At 37.2% G+C, this 26,667-nt stretch overlaps 1 protein-coding gene across 2 annotated transcripts in view; it reads left to right on the plus strand.

Annotated features, from left to right (window-relative positions):
- Window positions 1–2,775: 2,775 nt before the first annotated feature.
- Window positions 2,776–26,667, plus strand: part of HACD4 (3-hydroxyacyl-CoA dehydratase 4) — a 30,276-nt gene continuing 6,384 nt past the window's right edge. Inside the window, exons 1-6 of one of the 2 annotated variants that reach the window (XM_045840188.1) lie at window positions 2,776–2,953; window positions 3,132–3,272; window positions 4,609–4,712; window positions 7,331–7,458; window positions 16,712–16,824; window positions 20,242–20,348. In XM_045840188.1, coding sequence (XP_045696144.1) covers window positions 3,244–3,272; window positions 4,609–4,712; window positions 7,331–7,458; window positions 16,712–16,824; window positions 20,242–20,348 — 481 coding nt within the window. In that variant the 5' untranslated portion in view covers window positions 2,776–2,953; window positions 3,132–3,243. The remainder of the gene's footprint in view (window positions 2,954–3,131; window positions 3,273–4,608; window positions 4,713–7,330; window positions 7,459–16,711; window positions 16,825–20,241; window positions 20,349–26,667) is intronic. The other variant, XM_045840187.1, reaches the window with a different exon arrangement.

Genomic DNA, 26,667 nt, shown 5'->3' on the forward strand with positions numbered 1-26,667 from the left:
GGGTTTTATCCATTCACTCAGTACAATTATGGGCACCTGTCATGCCAAGCACTGTACAGGGTGTCTTTATGTGTTTTCACCTGTACGTTTTTGTATTTAATCATTCCAACAATTGCATAGTTTTGACAAAAGAAACTTTGGTTAAAGAAGTTAAAACTTGTCAAATTCTTACTGTTAGTAATAGGTGGAGCTTTCTGGGAATCTGTAATCTGGTTGAGTAAGCAGGAACCTTAATAAAAACACGTTAAGGTAAATGCCATCATAGATTATGCATTAGCCCAGCATAGGTTCCAGAGGGAAGCCTGGGAAGGGCATTTTTAAATTATAGAACTTTGACCAGAAAATTGGGCTGTTAGAAGGGAAGGAGGTAGAAAAGAAACTGAAGGTAGAGGTGAAAGTTTCACAGAGGCATGATGGCCAGAGATGCCTGTGTGGTCATGGAATGGCAAGCTGCTGTCACTGTGGGGTAGAGTGGTACAAGATATCAGCATGTGACAAGCCTGAGGGCAAGATGAGGTGTCACTGTAGCAGGCAACAGGCAACCAGCAAAGAACCTCCACCAGGTGGATGGCTGGATCAGAACAGCGTGTGGTCATCTGGGTAGGAGGAGCCACTGGAGGCAGGGAGGCTGGTGGAGGCTGTCTAGGTCCTGGAGGCAGCACCTGTAGAGGACCTGCCCTGGAGCCCTGCCAAAAGAAAGGGACAGATTCAGTTCCTGTCAAAAATATTCTCTCATAACTCTCTCCTTTACTTATTTCTTGAAAAACAAGGTAGAATTCCCTAATTCCTTGATTTGTAAGTTTTTTGTTTGTAGCTTGTTCTTTGTCTAGCAAGTAAAAATGATCTTTTTTATTGTTTTTTTTTTTATGGAGAGGAAGAGACAGGGAGAGAGAGAAACAGCATTTTTTGTTGTTGTTCCACTTATTTATGTATTCATTGGTTAACTCTTACTTGTGCCCTGACCCGGGTTTGAGCCCAGAACCTTGGCATATGGGGATGATGCTCTAACCAACTGAGCTATTCGGCCAGGGAAAAAGAGGAACATTTTTTTGGTGTCTGTTTTTTCCCAAGGTTCTGAGTAGTAAGGGCTGGAAATGAAACACTAGTGATCAGTAGGGCATTTCAAAAGGATGGAAGCAATAGAATGTGATTGAAGGGGAAACTTAGTGATGACTCCCAGATTTTAATACTGAATGACTAAGAAAATGGTTGTTTCCCTGTGGGAAATAAGACAATGATTTTGGAATAAAGACAGTATGCTTATTTAAAATAGGTTCAATTGGAAGTTGGAATAGGATTTTCATGCAGAAATATCCAGAAGCTGTTGAAAGGCAAAGCTGGTGTTCATTAAAAATTAGGGGCTGGAGATGTAATAAGCTGATGTCTACATAATATGGGGACATAAAATTGTGGATGGTAGTTGTTTGTGCAGATGGTGGCAAATGAAAAAGGTTGCCTAGGGCAGACCCTTGAGGGAATACAACAGAAGGGGGCCCATCTACAGAGGAAAAACTGAGGGGGGAGGGAAAGAGAGAGGGAGAAGCAAGAGCGATAAAATATGCAGAGTTGTAGGGGAAAAGGGAGGAGACTGAGGATGTAGCTGCAGGGTCTGTGCTTGATGATAAAGTGTCACTTCCTCTGGGCACACTTTCTGCCCTCTCCCTTTGCCCCACACCCAGGACTTTCTTCTTTAATTGGCCTGAGCACAGATGACATTGAGGACAGGTCAACCACCAGTGCTTGCTCGGGTATCAGTTTCCCCTTTAGATTAAATGCTCCTCAAAAGCAAGGACTGTGTGGGGTCATCTACATGTTGAGTACAGGATGGATGGAGACTCAGGGTAGAAACTAAGGCAGTTCCTGGAGAGCAGTTTCAGGAGTGTTGGGAAGGAAAGTCAGACTCTAAGGTGTTATGAACAGGAAGAGAGCAACAAGTGAAAGGGTGGTCAGGGAGTTATGAGAAAAAGGAGAGAGAAAATTATATCAAGAGAGGAACAGTAAGAATATAATGTTTAATTCTAGGGCAGGAGTGATTTGAGTGTGTTGCTAAGCTGTGGTGACAGCCAGTGTAAAGGAGAGAGGATGAAGGTGGAGGAACGGGCAGTGAGAGTGGGTGATAGCTGATGGAGTGACTTTGAGAAGGAACAGGTAATGCAGGGGAGGGGTGCACCTCTGACAGAGGGCAAGGGTGGGTGAAAGTGCAGCCAACTGTAGAGGTGAGAGGTCAGAATGAACTATGAGAAAGGGATCTATGGTCTAATGGGGAGAAAAAAACACAACCAAATGACCTTGAAGTTCTAATGCTGCCACTTATCATTTTTTTCAAGGCCTCAACTTTCCTTTAAGTAAAATGGGGGTACTACTTCCCAACTTCCCAAATCAGGTGGTATTGTCTGTCTTTCTTGGTTATTTGTTCTTTATTTGAATTTTAATTTTTAAAAATTTACAAAATGTTTAGAGTGTTCCCCTTAGAGGGCATACAACTTAGAAGATGGTCTGGATCTTATCAGCAAAGTAGGAGGTGGGTCATCTGAGCATGAAGTGATACCATAGGGCTGAGAGAAGGGGAGAAGGTTTTCAGGGTGGTCGGCTAGGATAAGGAGGTGAAGGCGCAAGAAACGTAAAAGGATGTTCTAGCATCAGTGAGAACCCAGGGGGAACGAGAGGCCACTGATGTCTGATCCTGGGGGAGTCAGGCCCATTAGCTGAAAGGAAGGTGTTAAGGGAGGTGTGGCCACAAACTTCCTGGCTGAACGGCCTCACAGGTGAGGGTTATAAGGAGGTGCGCACCTGGGCCATGCGTCCCCGGAGAGACTTTGGGAAGGCTTGATTGCCTGCTTTTGAAGGTCAGGTGGGAGGGCCTGTTCATTTCCACGAAGCTGCAGCGGACTCTCAACCCTGGGACTAGGACGCCCTGTAAAAAGCTGCGTGAACCTGTGGGGAACGCGGCGGGGTAAGTGGGCACGTTCCCGCCGCTGCCAGGCTGGTTTAGCCTGGATCAGGAGGAGGTGGGCCATTTGTGGTGCAGCGCGTTGCTGCCGCTGCAGGAACTTGAGGAACTTGGTTTGCTTCGCGTGCCAGTTGCACAACCTTGGGCTTTTTTTTTTTTTTTTGTAAATTGCTGAATGTAGAGAGGCCCCGCCCTTCCGCACCAGGCCGCGGGGCTGCCCCTCCCGAGGTCCCAGGCGGTGCTCCTTCTCCGGACGGCGCTGGAGGCCCTGGCAGTGGCGGCCCACGGGGCCCATGGCGCTGCCCGCCTGGCTGCAGCCCAGGTAGGGCGCTCGGAAGAGGCCGGAGGGAGAGGGTGCGGGAGGAGGGGCCCCCAGGGCGAGGTCTCCCCAACCCCATCAGTGTCTGGGCAGGCACTGGCGAGCGCTGAACAATGCAACCCTGCGCCCCACACATCCCTGAGCTCTTGAGGTATTAGCTAGTTTAATTGTTTCGATAACTGGTTAGAAGGCTCTGTTATTTTCCTCATTTTACAGATGAGGAAATAGGAAGAACTGCGGGGCGGCCACTCCTTCATTTTGTGTGCTCTTTGTCAGTCCTTCCCTTCCCTCCCCTCCACACCCAGTGCCGTTCCCTTGACTTTCTCAGACTAGTGTAGCAGGGTGAATTTTAGATCTACCCGCGGCCAAAGCACCTATTGAATGTGTATATTCGAGAGCCCAGTTCCAGAAAAACTCATTCAGTGGTGGAGCTCGGGGTATGTTTAACCGAGACTCCAAGTGATTGTGATGCTGGTTTAAGGAAGGTATTCCTCCTCCCTACCCAGTCAGTAGCTTGTGGCATTTGTAGGGTGCCTGAGTAAAACCATAAAGCTACACTGTGTCTACTTTTCAGCCTTACTTTTCAGAGGTTTCACATCCTCAACTACGAGAAAATCTTGTCTACACTGGCAGGGCCACTCCCACTACCCTCCTGAACCCCCTGGGGGAACACTTCAGACAGTGCTTGGCTGGATTCCCTCAGAGGCATATCTGTCAATCATCTCTTAGTCATCTCTCCAGCAACCCTTTTTTAAACCCATCTTGACTTCCCTTTTCTGGCCTGAGCCACTAAACTGCCTTCTATGTGTGTCTAATGAAGGAAACATCTGCCCTTGCAGCACAGGAGGCAGTGGAGAGATACTGACCCTATTCACATAATGCATTCTAAAGTCAGGTATGTCCAATGACTGAATTACCCACCATTGGCGAATGCCACCATCACTGCTCCCCTTTGGTGACTGTGAACCAGCTATCTCTCAAGTTCTGCACTTACAACACATATTGACTATGTCAACCCCTTCCCCATGTATTTTTTCTTCTAAAAATATTCAAAGCAGTCTTTGCAACACTTACTTTTATCTGTAGGTGAGTAGCAAGGTTAGAAGTTTATCAAGGATGAAGTGGATTTTGAAATAGAACCATATTTGGCTTTAAGCAATATAGGATACTCATTAGTGGAAGGTGTATGTTATGGTTTTTTCAAAATCTGATGTGCATTAGAGGGGTAACCAAATAAAAGACTGATAGAGAATAATTTTCTATTGTTTGCTCTGGTTGACCAGTAGGTTAATTCAAAGATGTTTCTTACAGTGTTTAATGGATTTTTCTGTATTTATAGGTATAGGAAGAATGCCTATCTTTTCATCTACTACTTAATCCAGTTCTGTGGCCATTCATGGATATTTACAAATATGACAGTCAGATTCTTTTCATTTGGAAAAGGTAAAACTCTGAAACACTTCTTGATTTTTACTTTTTTCCTTGTTTCCACCTAGTCTTGCTTATGTTAACTTTTTAACTTCTGTGAACTTTACCTAATACCCTTCACTCCTCCAAATTTAGTGACCACATTTTTCAGAAACCATACTTCTTGCTTAGTACAAAAAACAAAACCTTTCTGGAGAAGTGGGGAGGTAAGATGAGAAAAAGAGGTTTGGCTTCCCCCTGAAAAAGTATTCATGGCCTTGATACCATTTCTCTCTTCCCACTTGGTTTTGGACTGGACATTGGCAGGTGTGGTGTGTTTTGAGGAAATCTGTAAATTCCAGTCTGTATGACATTTCATGCAGAAAAACTAGGAACTAACCAAATTTTTTCATTATTTTTAACTGCCCAGGTTTAAGGTAACTGGAGACTACTAATTAATGTGTCCCTAAGAAAATGATACCCTTTGTAGGTGACTCATCACTTCTTTGGAAGTTGGCATTAATGGTTTAAATTACAAGCTTCTTCTAGTTTCCTAAAAAGTAAAGTTTTAAAATAACATTTAAATTTTCAAAAAAAGGAATTACTAAAAGACTGTCAAAATAACATTCTTTTCATGTCCCATCCTCACATGGCATCATCACATTTTACAACTGTTGAGTGACTTGACAATTTGAGCAATTGCTGGTTTCAGCTAAAAAACAAACATGTATGTATCTGGGAAAAGTCATGCTGTGCTCATCAATTCAGACTTCTGTATCATCAGGAAATTAATCAACTTTTGAGGTATCCTAAACTATTTTATGTTGCTTTCTTCTTACTGCAAATCTACAGAAAAATTCTTGTCTTTGTTAAGAACCTTCAAAGGTACAACCTCAGGCTTGAATTTCAGCTATGTTGGGAGTCTTCAAGCAGAGGAAAACACAGGCAATGGGAAAACTTCCTTTATATTTTTAGAGAAAACAAACAAACCACTTCTAGACCTTGGAAGTTGGCTGTGGCTTTGTAGGCATGTCACAGGTCATTCACAGCACAAGTCACGAGCCATAAATTCCTTTGCTACCTGGCCTTTCCAGTGGGATAAATTGCTTCAGTCAACAGTGTATTTATTTCTTAATTTTATCCTACTGTTATAATTATAAAAGCTACTTATTAAAGAAACATAACCTATTCATATGGAAGGCAGACTGAAAATGACTAAGCGGGGTTTCAGTATAATTCTTGAACCAATGTATAAATTAACTTTGCAGTTTATAGAAGCTGATGACCTGAATCAGCAACACCTGCTCCCTGCCTCCCTCATAGAGCTGTGTAATGGACAATGCTCTGTCAGAGCAAGTGCAGGCCACTGGGTAAAAGCAGACTGTCTTGGCCTCAGAACTCACCTGCGAAATGGGGATGATATTAACAGTGTCCACAACAGAGCAGCTGAGAAGAGAAACCCTTAGTGCTCGATGGTAATTTATGACCATTAGGCAGTAAAGAGAGCATAGTCTTCCTTAGATATTTCTTGATATGGAAAGATTTCATTTTAAAATTTAAACCAACATATTTGTCCTCTTTGGAGGAATATTTGTTTCCCTCCCATTTCAGCTCTCTCCAAATTCAATCTTTCATTTGGGCCCTCTACAGTGCAGACTTCAAAAGCCCCCACCAGAGGTCCAAGTTCTGGTGTTCAAAACTAACAAAAATCAAGGCGGGTGAGGGAAGGATGAAGAGGGTAAAGGGGACCAAATACACAATGACAGGAGATTAGAATTCAGGTGGTGGGCACACAACAGAGTATACTGATGTCATATTATAAAGATGTACACCGGAAGCTAATGTTGTCACCAAAATAAATTTAATTAAAAAAACTAGCAAAAGTCCAGAGAATGCTAAGCATGTATAGGACACACATACCAGATACACATAAGCTGTTATTTGATATCATGGCATCATTAATATAATTTCAGTAAGGCTTCTCTGAAATCTTATTTTTCTCATCTCTCATTTTCTTGTCGGTGGAAAAGCTGTGAGAATAGCTTCTGTAATAAGCTCACCTCCAGCCTGTTTACACTTTTTAATCCTCACCTGAGGACATGTTTATTGATTTTTGTTTTTAAGAGGAGGGGAGTGAGAGAAAGACAAACATTGATGTGAGAGAGAAACATCAAGTGGTTGCCTCCGTAGGCACCCTGAACCTGAACCTGGGTATTGAACCTGAAACCTAGGTATGGGCCCTGAGTGGGAATTGAACCTACATTTTGGTGTATGGAATGACGCTCCAACCAACTGAGTCATCTGGCCAGGGCTCCAACTTGTTTGTGTTTGATGTACTCTAGATTCTACTGGTTTGTATGCAGGAATTGTTTTATATTCTTGCAAATGTGGAATAAGTGCTATAGCTTTGGATATGGAGCCATCTTTTTCAAGGTTTTACTTCTTTTTGGAAGAGGAGCAATTAAAATATACTGTAATATGAACTGATTTCTTCAGTTGCATACTCTTTATGATGTAGTGATCTAGGAAATTTCTCATGTGTACAATGAAAATGGGGGTAAATAATCTCAATTTTATTTAAAAGTGCTATGGAGATGTGGGTTATGCTCTAGTTTTTACTTATTATATCTGTATTTTTAATTCACTGGATGCAGATTCAATGGTTGACACTTTTTATGCTATTGGACTTGTGATGAGACTTTGCCAATCCATCTCCCTCTTGGAGTTGCTGCACATATATGTTGGCATTGAATCAAGCCATCTTCTTCCTAGGTTCCTGCAGGTAGGTTTTTATGATGTTATTATTTTTTAATCTGTGTTACACAGTACTTGTTTTATTTATAGCCTTTCTTGACTGTATGTCCATTAAAAAGCCAGTCCTTGCATATTGAAGACCCAAGTCACCAATACAGAGAATTCCACGAAAAAATTACCCATCCTCAAACACTGCCCTGTTAGAAGAGCGAATCGGAAATGTTCAGGGCAATGAAGCTTGTTGCTCTGTGCAAAACTACAGTGCTCCTCTCCTGGAAGGAGATTTTTTTTTTTAATTTTATTTTAATCATTGTTCAAGTACAGTTTTCTCCCTTTTACTCCCACTCCAGCCCACCCTCCCAACCCTCCTCACTTCCCTCCCATTACCACCCTCCCCCTAGTTTTTGTCCATGTGTCCTTTAAATTTGTTCCTGTGAACCCTTCCCATTCTCCCCTGAAATTCCCTCTTCTCTCCCCTGTGGTCACTGTCAGGCTGTCCTCTATTTCTGAGTCTTTGGTTATATTTTGCTTGTTTTTTTGTTTTGTTGTTTAGGTTTCTGTTAAAGGTGAGATCATATGGTATTTGTCTTTCACTGCCTGGCTTGTTTCACTTAGCATAATGTTTTCCAGCTCCATCCACGCCGTTGCAAAGGGTAGGAGCTCCTTCTTTCTTTCTGCTGCATAGAATTCCATTGTGTAAATGTACCATAGTTTTTTGATCCATTCATTTACTGATGGAAGGAGATTTCACAGCCACTCCCCACTCTGACTCTTCCAGTGCCCTGCACAGGGCAGGTGAGGACTGAGAAGAGGCATAGGGGTGGAGCCATTCAGGCTTGGGTGGGATGCCCAGGATGCCTGGCTCCTCTCCCTATGCTGTGGGATCCTATCACCCACAGTCAATGGGCTGTTTTGGGGAAAGGACACCACACACAATACCTGGTAAAGAGTAGAGGATTTAAAAAATCTATTAATTTTTTGAGAAACCTCTGCACTGTTTTCTATAGAGGCTGCACCAATTTATAGTCCCAACAGCAGTGTATGAGGGTTCCCTTTTTCCACATTCTTGCCAACACTTTTTAGTTCTCATCTTTTTGATAACAGCCATTGTAATGAGTGTGAAGTGTTATGTTACTGTGGTTTTGGTTTACAAAGTGTCTAGTCAGATTCTTTTTCCAATTTTTAATCAGATTGGATTTGTTGTTGTTATGTGAGTTTCTTTATATATTTTGGACATTAATCCCAGATGTTGAATTATAATCTTGTACACCTAAAAATTATATAATGTCATTAACCAATGTTACCACCTACAAATTTAATTTTTTACAAATTTTCTTTCAAAGGGGAGGGGGTAGGAGGGACTGGAAGAAATTACCCAAAGAACATAATATATGTGTATATGCATAGCTCATAGTCATAGACAACGATTTGGTGAAGGCAGGGTAGGGGGGCTTTGTGGAGGGGCGAAAAGGGGGAAGTGAGTAGGGGACATTTGTAACAGTGTCAACAAATTAAAAACTTAAAAATAAAAAGTTCCTTTCATCCCTGTTCAGAGAATAGAATATTTCCTAGCCATTTCTGCTCACTCTGCCACTTTTACTGAGGACAAGTGGGAAAGAGTGATTATTCGTGGTTATCTAGTGTAGTATCCAACCACAGACTCAAGGATCAACTGGATGTGGGTTCATATCCCTCTTCTACCTCTTTGTAGCTGTATGCATTTAAACGAGTGACACAGTTGTCCCAAACATTCTTTCCTTATGTGATGGGAAAGTAACATATATCTCATGGAGTAATTGCAGAAATGGGTGAAATAAGTTGCCAGCACTTAGTTAAGCATTAAGGGTTAGGTGACTATATGAACATGTGTTTAAAATCTTCAGAAAAAGGCATTTACATGAGTATTGCCTTTTAACTATTCACAAAATAAATTGGAAAAATGGATAAACAACTAAATTTGACAAATCTGCACTGTAAAAATGAAATGTCAGAAGCTGATTATGTTGCTAGCACCTAGCAGAGTGCTGAGAATATGAATACACACCTTAAATTTTTGTAAAATGAAGGTGTTACATAGATCCTTGTATTAAATTTGCTTAAAATACCATGAACATTTAAAAGATGGAAATAGTAATATAATACTAAGGAACCTAATAAATCAGCATTATAAGTTTATGGGAGATTCTAAGTTTTACTTATTACATAAAAGTAGAGAAATAGTATTCATGAAGATGAAGACAAGTTAAGTGTTGAAATATCAAATGTATAATAAAAATCAGGGCACTATTTAAAGTATGAACTATTTATAACAGAATAATGGTTAGCTAACAGTCAGTTAGCCAAGATTGAGATGGAATTCCCTTAAACACATTCCCTTATAAAAATAAAAAATGGTACATATCTCTCCCAGAAGACGTATATTATTTGGGAATAAGATTTATTGATGTTTATTATTTGTTAACAACCAGAATGCATATAATACCAGCACCCCATGATGCTAATTTCAGAGAACAGAATTAACAACTCAGGTTAAATTAAAGTTGTACTCTGTTGTACGAAATTATTTTTCTTGGAGCATGGTCAAATTTACCTCCAGTCTGTCATGTTTTCTTTTGGTATACCTTTTTGGACTTTTTACTTTTGTAAGGTAAATTGGCTAATATTAATTTTAGCATTTTCAAAATTAAGAGTGGTGTCATTTGAGTTATTGTTAATGTACAGGATGCAAGTCAGAACCAGGACAGTTAAATTTGTAAGAAAGAAAATAGAGCACCTTGAATATGCCTAGAAAAATATGCACATTTTTATGCTTTCCAAACTTATATAGGCTTGCCCAATTATAGAAATTATTATATATTAGAAATCCTATTTTTTGGAGTTCCAGAAATTCCAGAATATTTAAGTGTGATTTTAACCACTATTAATTGAAACTGTGATGGCTTATAGAAAGAAATATGATCACTGTAATCAAACTATATTTTTGTTTAGTAATTAAAAAATATAAGCAAATATACATTAAAACTTTTTATTCAAAGGTGAGGTTGTAGGGGCTACTATTAACAGGGCTCAGGTGATTTTGAAGTCTTTATTGTTGGGAGAAATAACAAGTCAGGGATCACCACGTTGGGAAGACTGTTACCGTTTTCATCCTGGGCTGATTGTTCATTTTTCTTGTGATCATTTGGGTTCTCTTTTTACCTCTTTGAGAGTTCATCTGTTCTCTATTTTTTTTAACTCATGTACTGTTTTTTCTCTGGTGTTCAGAATGGACACGGTATTGGAGGAACAAAGGTTGTCAAGTCCAAAGTTTCATTTTCTCCCCCTTCCTTTATTAGCATTCTGCAGAAGTTAGAATTCCTTTGTTATGAGATGTTATGAGATGGCTCTAGGGCCCCTGCTTTAAAATAACCAAACAAAACTCGAAGGTTGTGAAATCTTTCCTGGTTTTCCTGTTTCCCCATTTTAAGTGAAGAAACTGTAGTTAAGAATGTGGCTAAACTACTGACACAGTAATCATAGCTGATTGCATATGGTGTCTTGAAAAAAAATGCATGGTGCTCATGGCTTCAGGTGGGCTGAAAAACATGCCTGCGCATTCCTGATGTTATTTTGCCGTTACATTTGGGAGGTTGCTAAGTCTCAGCTGAATTCTCCTTTTGGGAACTGGTCTTCCAAAATATCAAGGTAAGTCATTCCAAAAGTCGGTAAGAATGATAAACTAGCTGAACAGTTAGAATTGTATGTATCAAATGGTGGTGGTGTGTGTTTAGGGAGTATTTATTCTTTGTGTTTTGTTCTGTGCATTTTTAAATGTTTCATACACATTATTTTGACAGAAGAAAGCCATTATGAGTTTTTAGAATTACACACCATTGCTAGAGAAAAAAGGAGGAAAAAGACTTATAATAAGACTATAATAATTTAACACACAGATATATATTTTTATGTATTTAAGAAACACACTTTAGGGGAAAGGGCAAACGGCCACATAAATAGTTGTTTATAGACATCCATTTTTGGAAATGATTGCATGCCAATTAAAATTATATAAGGAAATATAGTTAACTTTTGGTATTTGGTATTTCAAATTTATAAAATAGGAAAGTAAAAAAAGGTCCAAAATGCAGGTATTTATGATTAGAAATGATGATACAAATGAAAATGAAGTATCTCACCATTCCAATCCCTTCTTCCCAAACGAGCTTGAGTATTTTATTAGGTGGGTTAAAAAGAAAAACAAAAATGCCTGAATTGGTAAATTAATTTACTTCTGTAGGGTTAATGAAAACAACCTGGCTTTTACAGATTGGAAACACTGCCATCTCTGAAATATTGATTTTGACATCTTTGAAGGGCTTTATTCTGACTTTGCTTGAGTGGATGTCTGAGAAAGCTATATTTTATTGATATAGCTTGAGGATGCTTTGATTCAAGGAGAGGGGAAAATATCCAAAAAGCAAACCTTTGTGTCATCAGATTGGTGTGACTTTAGGAAACCCTCAGAGTAATTCAGTTTACTCCTTCACCTGTTGAAAAATGCCCAAAATACAAAGACTTCATACAATACATAACTGAATTAAAATGGTTAAATTCTGCATTCTTTCCTTTGCTTCACAGTAAACATGACTGCACAGGTATGTTTTACACAATTTTTAATGTCTATAGACCAAAACAATAGAGATATATTATTACCCCAATATTATAATTCTGTTTGTGAGCCCAAGTTACAAGATGATCTGTATATTTACGAATCTCACTTTCCAGCTCTGATAGGACAAGCAAAACCGCTCCAAAGGTCTCACAGTTACAGATTCTTATGAGCACAAACATGAAGGAAATTCCAAAGGAGAGTATTTTAAAATAAACTCTTTTAGTAAAACAGCCAAGTTTCACCTTAGTTTCCATTCAGCCGTGAAGCAGGTACTTCTTTGCATTTCCAGATTAAATAATCTTCTGATTTTTCATAAAATCATATAGATTTTCTCTCCAGTTTTTAGTTGGGGACAGATTTATACTGTTAGACATGAAACTAAAGATAGTGTCAGGCTATGAGGTTTTCAAAACTTCAAAGCCTCCTGGGAATGACCTATATACACAATTTCTCCTGTAGGTAAGATTTTAGATTTTCCTCTGTAATTTGCATTTGATTTATGGAGTTCTTCAGTGTGATAATTATAAAGGTATATTCACAGTATAATTTAAAAAATACTGAGATTAACTTTTTATTCAGTGATAGTCTTGATTATAGGGAAAAGTATATTTTCCTACAAAATACTAATCACTACATTGAAGTGTGTTTTTAAAAAATAATAGCTTACATTTATTTAGGACTTTCTCTGTGCCACCAAATACTTTTCTAAGTTCTTCACATGCATTAACTCTTTAATCTTCATAACCTTGTCCTATATATTGACTATACAATACTAATTATTATCTTCGGTATAATCACTGAGCACAGAAATTAAATAAATTACCCAAGGTCACATAAATTGTGATTGGTGCAGGAAGAATTTGGATTTAGGCTATTTGTCCTGAACTCTCAACTCTCTCCCCACATAGGATGTGAATACCATGAGGCTGGGACTTGCTCTTGTTCATAGTTTTACCCCACAGGGCCCAGGACAGTACACTTAATAAATATCTATTGAGTGATGAATAAATAAACCAAAAATTTAAAACTACAATTATTTAAATGCTTTTGTCTTATAGAAAAAAGTAATTGGTGCTTTTTGATCATAAAAGGATATGTTTCTGAAGTTCTCAACAAAAGTTCACACAGGCTTGAAATAGTAGAATAGTATTTGGGGCTAAAACTAATTTATGTTCTAAGATTATAGAAGTTCTCTATATAGTTGAAGTATCATTTTGCCCCCTTGAACAATTTATAACTAAAGTGCCACCATGTATAATGTAACAACTTGGTTTTAAGTCATTGCTTAACCTGGAATTTAAGATTCCCAAATAGAATGTTAAAATGCAAAGTATTTTTATTTTATAGTTACCATACTTTTGAGCAGACCACATTACCACCGTGTTTAATTTGGGCTAAGTTATAGAATTTTTTACTGTACTTTTATTCTACCTATTTGAGCTGCACTAAACATACAGGACATTCATTAGCAATTAGTCATGTTCTCATAGGGTTTGTTTTAAATGACAAAGTGCTAAGTTCTCCCAAATGTAAAGCTCCAAATAAGTCGTGAAATTATTATATGTAAATAAAAGAAAAAAATCTTAAAGTCTATTGAAAATAGACTTAAGTACATTTTGGTATTGATTTAGGAAATTAATCCAAGAGTCTGTTTTTATCAAGTTCCTATTAGTTCTGATTTAATTAGTTCTGAAAACTGTATCTGAGAAGCAATGATATTCAGTAAAATAATAAACTGAATATAATAAAAAAGAAAATTAGGGAAGTTCTTGTTTTACAGTTTCATTTTTGAGGAGAAACTTTTTGAAAGAACAGGATATAATCTGGATAAAAGGCACTGGGCAGCCATCAAAGAACAAGGATGAACATGTCTCAGTGTTTCAGAACAACGGATTTGGAATCACATTGTCTATATATTTTTTGTAATTAATTTTGGATTTATTGTAATGACTTTTTTTTGGTTTATTGAGCTATAATTTAGATATAGTAAAAATCAACCTTTCTTTGGTGTACAGGCAATGAATTTTCACAAACTTACACAGGCAGTTGCCCTTACAATCAAGATACAGAGCACGCACAGCATCCCAAAAGCTTCCTTCGAACCCCTTTGAGGTCATTCGCTCTTCTTACCCCAGACCCTGGGAACCACTGATATAATTTGTCTTTCCATTTTTGCCTTTTCTGGAATGCCATATAAACAAAATAATTTACATAAAAGTCTTTTAAGTTTGGCTTATTTTACTTATTATGTTTTCTTTGCTTTACACCCTCACCAGCAGTATTTACATTGTCTAGATTTTGATTCCAGATCTTTTGGCAGGTCACTTTCACTTTATGAAATGCAGAAGCAGATAATAATAATATCATTTACTTCTTAGGGGTATTAGGGAGATTAAATGAGGTGATGTGTAATTGGAATCTGGCATAAAGTGACCAATACATACTGACTTTTATTAATTTAGAATATCTTCACCTCAATTCTACTTTTGTATTGCCATTGAATGGTCGAGTTAGAGAGAAATAACCATCAAATAATTTGTTAATTAGACTGACATTGTGTGTGTGTGAATCTCCACATACCCACATGTATGTACATGGTTGTGTGTTTTTTTGGGGGGAGGGGCATGTGGATTGCTGATTTCTATGCAATAGAGATTCTATCACTAACATGCCACAAACCCTCAAGTGATGATTTTCAATAGGCTGAATTTCATTGTGCAGCTCCAGTCTCTTTTGAAGATATTTTCTTCTCTGTACTCATCAATTACGGGCCACCTGACATCATGGATAACTCGAAACTCTGGGAACCAGGGAACGTGGGATGTATATACTTTCAGATCTGCCACTAGTTTGGGCAAGTCACTTAACTCATCTGGTTCCCAAATTACTTATTTGTAAAAAGGTGGGGTTGGGTTAGTAGCTGGCGGGGATGATGGAAATCCATCTTATTAAGAGGTATCTGGGTTTTTTCTTTCAGTGGTCAACCCTGTCATTAGAAATAGGGGATTTGTGTGTATTTATGTGTGTGTCTCTTGAATTTTTATCAAAATGGATGATTTTCCTAATTAGCAGTCAGTGATTAAATGTAAGTTTAGGTAGTTCCTAAATTGCTGCTAAGATCTTTTATCTGAAGGCTGCTGGGTGTTGTGGCAGCAATCTTGGATCATTTGGTAACTACCATCGCAGGTAAGTGTAATTCGTTATAGAACTACAGTAAAGTTAATTAGAGAAACAAAAGATTGACAGGAGGGAAGCAGCAGAGAGCATCCATAGTTTGACTAAGGTTTGAATCATGTCGAATTCCTATAGCTAAGCAGCACCCTCTTGACTCACTGCTGTGGTCATAAACATGCTGATAGAGCTCATACATATGGGTTTCTCATCACATGGCCCATTGTTGGCAAATCTTGGATTTCTCTGCACTAAGTGATTTTCCAGGACTAACTGTCTATGATTCTAAGTCATAGATTATCCCACTCTTTTCTCCTTGATCTACTTTAAAAACAAAGACAGCTATTGAAAAATATAGAACAATCTTCCCCCTTCATTATCACTAATATGCTCCCTCAATCTCCATTGAAAGTAAAATGTTTTATTAAAAACATAAAGATGCAGACTGTATAGGGGATATAAATACAACATAAGAAGGAACATTACATTTAGATTGGGAAAGAGGAATGTATTTTTTGAGGTCAGTACTTAGAGCTAAGCTGTACTTTTATGAATTCTCAATAATTAGTAAATGCTTACTGACTGAAAAAAATGAATATATTGAATTTTTTTCATTTGCTACTAGTTTATGAGGGTTAGGATTATATTCCCCCTTTCCCCCTGCCCCCCACTAAAAAATATAATAAAGCTACAATGGCTTCCTTATTGGATGAAATCAAACTGTATTGGCCTGTCACTCAACACCCTTTACAACGCAGCCCCCAACGCATTTTCAGTTTTATCTCCTGTTGTTCCCTTCTACACAACCTACTCAAGCCCCCAGGGGTCCTCATTACTCCCCAGCACACCGTGTTTTCACATCTTTGCCTCTTTGCTGAAGCTGCTCCCTTGGCCTAGGTTGGCCCTTTTCTTATCCAGTCTACCTCACAAACTCTGCCTGTTTTTCAAAATCTAACTGAAATGTTGCCTATCTTCATAAGTCTCTGCATTCTTTCCCCAGCCAGGTATCTCCCGCACCAGACGGTTGTAACACTCTGAGTGGCAGCATTATTCACACCGTGTCACAGTTACTGCCTCACATTCTCTTGCTGCTGCCCTCTGGCGCAAGGACTGCGCTGTTAAAATCTTAGCATCTAATACGTAGCAGTCACGCAATGAAAGCTTGCCAAAGTGAATGAAAACATGTGTGCATGTACTACAAGAAGGAAACTATCTTGATTCAGATAAAATGTTATCTTTTCAGTCATTATATATGTTGGAGAATACAAAAAAAAGGAGGAAATGAAATTCACCCATAACACTACTCCCTCAGAGATCATTTTAAGTTTAGGATATGCATTTCTAGTTAAAGTATACATTTAAGAGGAACTCTGTTTTTTTTTTTTTTTAAATTAGAAAATTACCTACATGCCTAAAAGATGATCCTAATTGTTGACTTTGCTGTTTTTGTTGTTGTTAGCTCACAGAAAGAATAATCATCCTTTTTGTGGTGATCACCAGTCAAGAGGAAGTCCAAGAGAAATATGTGGTGTGTGTTTTATTCATCTTTTGGAATCTATTGGATATGGTTAGGTAAGGAGGCAAAATAACATCTTAAAACAAAGCTAAATTGCTTTCTGCAGTGAAACCAGTAATAACTGTGTATGTTTGGTTACTTGGAATAAGAGGAAAACATAAACCCTTTTCAAATTGTTTTATCTTTATATAAAAATGTACTTTTAGTGCTTTCCATAATGGGCATATCAAAGATAATGAAAATCAACCATGGTATTACAACAACGAACCAGTGCAGGTATCTAGCAGAAGAGTTGGCATAACACCAACTTGGAATAAACCTCACAGCTGTTTGCTAATGAAAGGCATTCCTTGCAATTGCTCTGGAACATGTTACTCTAATAAGCAAAGCAAGACTTTTTTATTGTATCATAGTCAGAACTTACAAAGTTGGTTTCTGTAAATTCATTACTATTTTAAATATAGGGCCCTCATCTCTCAGAAAAAAATGTACCTCCACATGCATTTTTGTATGCAATTCCAGTGGGTTCAAAAGCCTGAATGAAATTCTTTCATGGACTTCCTAGGAGTTCTGGTTAGAACCCTTGCTTGCTCTAGATCCTCTCCAGTTTCCCTCTAATTCCTGAACTTTGCAAGGAGAGCCAAGGCTTATGGCCACCAGTGGTGCTTTGCTCTGTGGCTCACCTTGAAGAGTTGTCCTAACTGCTACTTCAGCTTTTACAAACGAGAACTGCCCCTCTTGCTGGAAAAGATCTGGATGTGGACAGGTAACAAATTAGCTCAGGTTATATAAATTTCTTATTACATTGTCAATAACTTAGCTGAGTTAAAATATTTCTAAATAATGGGTTGAGCTGTAGAGTGAATTAGAATATTTTGTTGACTTCAACTGACTATAAACAACAACAAAAAAATGACTATGTTTTTTGTATATAGAACTTAGGATGTTATTTCTCATTTTTAACTGATAGTTTTGTAGACTTGGACAAACTTTCATAGGCTTTTGTAGCTCATGACTTCCTGTTCATGAGACACAGAGCCTCTCCTGAGACAGCAGCTCTCTAATGCATTATTCTCTGGCATGCCCGACTCTTTCCGAGTCAGCTCAGGCTCACATAAACTCAGCAGACCCATTACAGAATGAAGTGACTTGTGCAGTGAGAGTGGTATCATGACATCATGGAAAAACTTTTGGGCACAGAAGGATATTGCAGGATGAACCCCACCTCCAACATTACTAGCTATATGATCTTCAGCAAGTCACTTAACCTTTTTTTTAAATAACAGCATTGAGATAATTTATGTACATTAAAATTCACCCTTTTAAAGTATAAAATTTGGTTTTTAATGTATTCGAAGATGTGTGCAACCATTGCTACTAATTTCAGAACATTTTTATTGCCCCCAAAAGAAACCGCAAACCTATTAGTAGTCACTCCCCATTCTCTCCTTCTCCCAGCTTCTTGCAACCACTAAGTACTGTCTCCATGGATTTGTCTATTCTGGACATCTCATATAAATGGAGTCATATAATATGTGGCCTTCTGTGACTAGCTTCTTTCACTTAGCGTAATGTTTTCAAGGTTCATCCATGTTGTAACATCTATCAATACTTCATTCATTTTATGTGGCTGAATACTCTTTCCTTATATTGATATACCACACTTTTCCATTTGAGTTGTTCCTACTTTTTGGTTGTGAGGAATGCTGATATGAATATCCACATGCAAGCTTTTGTGTGTGCATATTTTCATTTCTCTTAACATAGTAAAATTTCAGAGTATCTAACCTTTTTGAAACTCATTTTTTCTTCTGTAAAATAGGAGTACAATTATATTCCAAACTTACCCTAGGATAGCTTTTTAAAAAGCAAAGTTCAGGGAACTTCCACAACCTGATAAAAGCCTCTACAAAAATCATTTACATCAAGTTAACTTGATGTTTAATGATGAAAGACTGATGCTTTCCTCCCAAGATCTGGAACAAGACAAGCAAGTCCAAGCTAGCCACTTCTAGTCACCATTGCTCTAGCCATGGCATGAGGCAAGAAAATGATGTAAGAGAGGTCCATTGGAAAGGAAGGAGTGAAACTGTCTTTATTGGTAGATTATATGATCTTTCTTATATATAAAAAATCATAAGGAACCCACTAAAAATACTAAAACTAATAAACTAGTTCAGCAAGTTTGTAGAGTACCAAATCAATACAGAAAAATCAATTATATCCTATATATTTGCAATGACCTATAGTAAAATTAAAAAATAATTCCTTTTACAATAGAATCAAAAGAAGTAGGAGTAAGTTTAACAAAAGATGTACAGAATTTACACATCAAAAACTATAAAACAGTGTTAAGAGAAACTAAAGATTAAAATTAATGAAAAGATATCCCATGTTTATGGGTTGCAAACTTAATATTGTTAAGACTCCCCCAGTATATCTAAAGATTCAGTGCAATCCCTATCAGAATCCCAGGTGGCTCCTTTTCAGAAATTGAAAAGCTGCTCCTAAAACTCACATGGAAACTCAAGGAACCCAGCATAGCCAAAACAGTCTTGAAAAAGAACATAGCTGGAAGGCTCACACTTTCCAATTTTAATTTACCACAAAGCAACAATAAGCAACAGTGTGATACTGGCATAAGGATATATCATGGAATAGAATTGATAGTACAGAGATAACTCTCATATCCATTGTCAATTGATTTTTTCAAAAATATGTATTTATTTTTAGAGAGAGGGGAAGGGAGGGAGAAAGAGAGGGAGAGAAACATCAATGTGTGGTTGCCTCTTGTGCACCCCCTACTGGGAACCTGGCTTGCAACCCAGGCATGTGCCCTGATTGGGAATCAAAGCAGCAACCCTTGGTTCTGCAGGCCTAGCAGTCTGTGTTGTTGAAAGCCCTCTGGGTGATTCTGATGTTTGCCTAACTTGAGGAACAACTGGCGTGTTTAGGGAACAGAGAAGTAAAATGATGTAGCTGATTTCATCTATTGTGTCACAAAAGCAGGTTTTAAACTATCTAGTGTAACCCAAACAAGCTCCTTGGCACAGTTCTTTAATTGACACATAAGATGGCTCAGCTACGTAAGCAGAAGGATGCCGATAAAGATTTGGAAGTCATGTTGTTATTTTTAAAATTCACTCCCTAGATAGTTACAAGATTTGTTTGCAATTAAAAAAAAAAACTCCTATCTGCTTATTGCATAAAATGGGCTTGGCTGCTGAGTGAAATCAAAGTCACTAATCAAGGAGACTTGATTGTCTGCAATCCACCTCATGAGACAAGCCAGATTTGACATGGTCCCCTCTCCCCATTATTTAAACCTCTTCTGCTTGAATTATAGGAAATAAAGTATGGAATCTGCACACATTCCAGCTTTGTTTGTGTAATTACAGAGTGAAGTATCTCATTCTCTTACTCTTCAGACATCAGCAGCAAATTATTCTTACCAGTTCCTCATCCCCTTTTAGGTACACGTACAGCATGTTATCGGTCCTGGGCATATCCTATTCCGTCCTGACGTGGCTCAGTCAGACACTGTGGATGCCGATTTACCCTTTGTGTGTTCTTGCTGAAGGTAAGAAAACAGTGACTTGCTCTGTTGCTAACTGATAAAAGCCATCTAGTTATAATGGCTCACTAAATATTTTGGTGGTTAAATTACTATTTGGGGTACCGCATAGCTGACTCAATGTGTCTTTCCTGTCATACTTCCCTCGATGCAAAGAAGCAAAGCATGAAGAAGCAAAATTGGAGGGGGAAGCAGCTCTGCACAGTAGACAAAGTATTGGATGAGCAATGAGGACATGAATCTCTGTTTCCTCACCAAGAAGGGGGATAACATTGACCAATTCAGCAATTATTTTCCCCCAATTTGAAAAAAATTATTTTAAATTGTAGTTGACATACAATATTAGTTTCAGGTAGATAACACAGTGATTCAACATTTATATACCTCACAGAGTGACTGCCATGGTACTGTTTGTCACTGCATACAGTTCTTGCTATATTACTGACTCTGTTCCATTATGCTGCACATTACAACCTGTGACTTACAACTGCAAGTTTGTATTTCTTAGTCCCCTTCCCCATTTCACCAGCCCCCACTTCTCTGGTAACCATGAGTTCTCTGTATCTGAGTTTGTTCTGTTTTTTAGATTCCACATATAAGTGAAATCATACAGTATTTATCTTGTCTGACTTATTTCACTTAACAATACTCTTAGTTAATCATACTGTCTCAGATGGCAAGATTTCTTTCTTTTTTCTTGATAGCTGAAGGCACTGACTGTCTGTTCCTTGCTTCCTTCTTCTTCCCCACCTCACCTCCACTCTGCACAGATGTCCTCTGGTCATTTCACACATATATCTTTTGTTCTCAAATAGGTGGTAAACTCTTTGAGGGGAAGAATTTTGTCTCGTATGTCTTTGACATTCCTCATAGCTTCCAATTTGGTATGCTCCCCCTTGCCCCTGCCCTATACTAAGTTTTTCCTGAATGAGGTCAATAATTAATTCTCTTGGTGGCAATAGGTTTTCTGAAACTATTTTAAACCTTTGTCTGGGTTATCATTACAACTTGGCTTCTTATCCAATATTGCTGTTATACTTGAATTTTATTCAAATTTCAATTCCACATTTCATTTCAAAAAGTAGGTTAAACAATTAGCTTTGGTTATATATTTTTCCTTTCTTTAACCAACTGAAATTCTAAGTATCTTAAGACAAACTCTAATCTGAATAGAGCATTTGTGATGACAGTTTTATATACTGGTAATAGGAATACATCTTGTACATCTGAGTTACAAGCTGAGAGGAGTCCTTCAGTTACTATTAGGTCATCTAGACATACTCAGCAGTCCATGACCTTGGTGAATGTCTAGACCTCTTTTCCTTGTCTTGTTTAATTGTGTAATTATTTGGTTGATCATTAGATTATGTTAGATTGATTAAAGTTTCTACTTGAAAAGGAAATTTAAAGTTTTTACCTATCAGGTGATGAAAGACATGGCATATGTAATATACATCATCTTAAATGTGTAAAGTGGGAAGCAGTATTTTTAAAGGCCTAACAAGGCTTGGCATTTGTAATTGGTTTTTACCTGGAAACTAGAGAAAAATCCGGGACTCCCAGTTCGGCACATTCTTTATTCAGACTTCGCCCATTAAGTCTAACTTCTGTTTTGTGCTAGATGAACTGATCAAAATAGGTCCAATTATGTATTGCATTAAAAAGTATTTTTCAATTACAATTGATATACAATGTTATATTAGTCTCAGGTGCACAACACGGTGATCAGGCATTTATATAACTTGTGCACTGACCACAACAGATCTAGTGCCCATCTGACAACAGATAGTTATCACATTATTATTGTATAAATATTCCCTATGCTCTATGTACATCATGTTCTCATGACTATTTTTATAGGTCGCAATTCATACTTTTAATCCCTTTCAGCATTTCTACCCATCGCCCCAATCTTCCTGTCATCTGGCAAACATCAGTTTGTTCTGTGTATCTATGGGTTTGCTTCTGTTTTGTTTCTTAAATTCCACATGTAAGTGAAATTCTACAGTATTGGGCTTTCTCTGACTTACATCACTTAGCATAATGCCTTCTAGATCCATCCATCTTGTTGCAAATGGCAATATTTTATGACTGAATAATATTCTATTGTAGATATGTAAAAAATCTTGTTTACTCATTTGTCTATTGATGGACGCTAGGTCACTTTCATCTTGGCTATTTTAAATAATGCTGCAATGAACAAAAGGGTGCATACATCTTTTTGAATTATTGTTTTCGGTTTCTTTGAAAAAATACCAGGAAGTGTAATTGCTGGGTCATTAGGTCTAATTTTAATTTTTTGAGGAACCTGCATGCTGTTTTCCACAGTGGCTGCACCAATCTGCATTTCTGACAATAGTGCACCAGCATTCCATTTTTTCCATGTTCTTGCCAGCACTTGTTTGTTGATTTGGTAATAGCTATTCTGACTGGTGTGAGGTGATATCTTATTGTGATTCTCATTTGCATTTCTCTTAAGATGAATGATGTTGAGCATTATTTCATGTGTCTGTTTGCTATCTTTATGTCCTCTTTGGAGAACTGTCTATGTCTTCTGCCCACTTTTAAATGAGGTTATTCATTTATTTTCTTCTTTTTAATTGTTCAATTACAGTTGTCCCATTTCCCCCCCCGCATTGCTCTCCCTTGCACTACCCACCCCCACCTTCCACATTCAATCCTCCCCCTGGTTGTCTTTGTCCGTGGGTCTTTTATACATGTTCCTTGACTTGACCCTTTCCTAAATGAGATTATTTATTTTTTGATGTTAATCTGTATGAGTTCTTTGTATATTGTGGGTATAAACCCTGTATCATCAGATACGTCATTTGCAAATATCTTCTCCCATTCAGTGGGCTGCCCTTTTGTTGATGGTTTCCTTTGTAATGCAGAAGCTTATAGTTTGATATAGTCCCACTTGTTTAATTTTGCTGTTGTTGTCTGCCCTAAGAGACATATCTAAAAAAATATTGCTAAGATCAATGTCAAAGAGTGTATTGCCTATGTTTTCTTCTAGGAGTTTTATGGTTTCAGGTCTTACATTTAAAGCTTTAATCCACTTTATTTTTCTATATGGTGTAAGAAAGTGGTCTAGTTTCATTCTGTACATCTGTACAGTTTTCCATCATTGATTGAAAAGACTGTCTTTACTCCAAGGTAAATTCTTGCCTTTTCTGTTGTATGTTAATTGACCATATAGCATAAACTTATTTCTGGGCTCTCTATTCTATTCCATTGATCTATGTGCCTGTTTTTATGCCATTATCATGCTATTTGATCACTATACTTGTAGTACAGTTTGATAACAGGTAGTGTGATACCTTCAACTTTGTTCTTTTTTCTCAATATTGCTTTGGTTCTTTGGGATCTGTTTTAGTCCCACATAAATTTCAGGATTTTTTCTTCTAGTTCTGTGAAAAATGCCATTGGTATTTTGATAAGGATTTCATAAAATTTGTACATTACTTTGGGTAATATGAACATTCTATTTATTTTTTCTAATTTTTATTTTATTTTATTTTATTTTTCATCACAAAACAGTATTTATTATCTCAGAAACCTCTACTATTCATCCAGTACTGAAATGAGTAAACGTACATGCCATGTAAACACTGCACGTTTTCCTGAAAATGCACTTTGTACAAAATATTCTCATTCCCAGAGGTTTTGAAGTGTTCAAACACTTCACTACAGTTTTATCAGAATGCAAAGCACCTGGAGGACAACAAGTGGACTGTTATGTTCATATTCACTTTGATCACAAACCAGCATAGTAAAATTCATGTGCTAGAGTGTGCATGGCTATCCTCAGTGTGGTATGCTTTTGTGCTTTACACTGCAGAAAACTGGGCCAGGAGCTTATTGTACCTCAAAACTGACATAGTTGTATGAATCCACTCACTGTTTTCCCCATGGAACAGTGAGTGATTTTCATAGCTCTTTTGCTATCAAACTTACCACTGAAATGAACATATTTCACAAAGATTCTTCAAGACAACCTCACAAAACAGTACTTATCTCAGAAACCACTCGCATTTACTACATACTGAAATGAGTACAAGTACTGAGTTTAAATGTAGCAGATGTGTTTTCCCAAAAACCTGCTTCATATGAAATATTCTTTTTCTCTAGTGGTTTTGAGGTTTTTCAAACACTTCACTACAGTTTTATCAGAATGAAAGGCTTTGGGTAATATGAACATTTTAATTCCAGTTATTCCTATTCATGAGCATGGTATATGCTTCCATTCATTTGTTTCTTCTTCAATTTCTTTGAGTAATGCCTTATAATTTTCTGAGTACAGGTCATTTACAACCTTGGTTAAATTTATTCCTAGATATTTTACTTTTTGATACAATTATAAATGGGATTCTTTCCTTAATTTCTTTCTGATAGCTTGTTATTGATGTATAAATGTGTAACCAACTTCTGAGTATTAATTTTGTGTCCTGCCATTTCTCTGAATGGACTTATTCTAATAGTTTTCTTGGTGGATTCTTCAGGGTTCTCTCTATATAGTATCATGCACTCTGTAAATGAGTGTTATACCTCTCTTCCAATTTGGATGCCACTTATTTCTTTTTCTGGTCTGATTGTGTGGCTAGAACTTGCAATACTGTGTCAAATAAAAGTGGTGAGAGTGGACACCCTTATCTTGTTCCTGACCTTACAGAAAAAGCTTTTAGTTTTTCACTGTTGAATATGATGTCAGCTATAGTTTGTCATATGTGGCCTTTATTATGTTGAGGTATATTTCCTCTGTACTCACTTTGCTGAGAGTTTTTATCATGAATGGATGTTAAATTTTGTCAAATGTTTTTTCTGCATCAATATGATCATATGATTTTTATCCTTCATTTTGTTTATATATCATGTTAATTTGTGGTTATTGAATCAACCTTACATCCCAGGAATAAATCCCACTTGATCACAGTGTATAGTCTTTTTAATGTATTGCTGAATTTGATTTGCTAACATTTGTTGAGTGTTTTGCATCTGTGTTCATCAGGGATATTAGCCTGTAATTTTCCACTTTTTGTGGTGTCTTTTTTTGTTTTGTTTTGCTTTTTTTTTTTTTTGTCAGGGTAATGCTAGCTCAATAAAATGAGTTTGGGAGCTTTCCTTCCTCTTCAGTTTTTTGGAAGTTTGAGGGTAGGCATTAATTATTCTTTGACTATTTGTAGAATTATCCACGAAGCCATCTGGTCCAGAACTTTTGTTTATTTTTTATTAATGATTCAGTTTTTTATTAGTAATTGGTCTATTCACATTTCCTATTTCTTCCTGATTCAAGTCTTAAGATTGTATGTTTCTAGGAATTTATCCATTTCTTCTAGATTGTCCAATGTATCAGCATGTGATTGTTTTTAGAACTTTCTTACAAGCCTTTGTATTTTTGTGGTTACTGTTGTCATTTCTTTCATCTCTGGTTTTATTTGGGCCATCTCTCTCTCTCATTTTGATTTTGGTGAAAGGTTTATCAATTTTGTTTATCTTTTCAAAGAACTAGCTCTTGGTTTCATTGATCTTTTCTATCATTTTTATAGTCACTCATTTCCTCTCTTTTATTATTTCCTTCCTTCTACTCCTTTGGGGTTTTTCTTTTTCTATTTCTTAGGTAAGAGGTTAGATTGTTTGAGGTTTTTCTTGTTTCTTTAGGCAGGCTTTAGGTAGGTGTATGAAATTCTCTTAAAACTGCTTTTGCTATGTTCCATAGCTCTTGGGTCATCATGTTTGCATTCTCACTTGTTTCAAGCTATCTTTGATTTCCTAGTTGATCTCATTATTAACTCATTCATTATTTAGTAGCATGTTGTTTAGGCTCCATGTGTTTGTGGTGTTTTTTGTATTTTCTTCTTGTAATTGATTTCTAATTATTGATTTTTAGAGAGAAAGGGGGAGAGAGATATGTAGAGAGAAAAACATCGATTTGTTGTTCCACTTATTTATGCATTCATTGGTTGCTTCTTGTATGTGCCTTGACCAGAAATTGAACCTGAAACTTGGTGTAGTGGGATGAAGCTCTAACCAACTGGTCTACCTGGACAGGGCTTGTAATTGATTTCTAACTTTATACTGTTTTGGTCAGAGAAAACACTTGATGAGATTTCTAATTCTTAAATTTATTGACCCTTACTTTGTGGTCTAATGTGGTCTATCCTGGAAAATGTTCTGCTGCACTTGAAAATAATGTATATTCTACTGTTTTTTGAATAAAATGCTCTATAAATATCTAAAGTTCATCTGTTCTAATGTCTTACTTCAGGTCACTTCACTCATTGATTTTTCTGTTGGATGATAAAACACCTCATTGATGTAAGTGGGG

Source organism: Phyllostomus hastatus, unplaced genomic scaffold, assembly GCF_019186645.2.
Source record: "Phyllostomus hastatus isolate PE091 unplaced genomic scaffold, TTU_PhHast_1.1 phas_contig_34, whole genome shotgun sequence".
Lineage (NCBI taxonomy): Eukaryota > Metazoa > Chordata > Mammalia > Chiroptera > Phyllostomidae > Phyllostomus > Phyllostomus hastatus.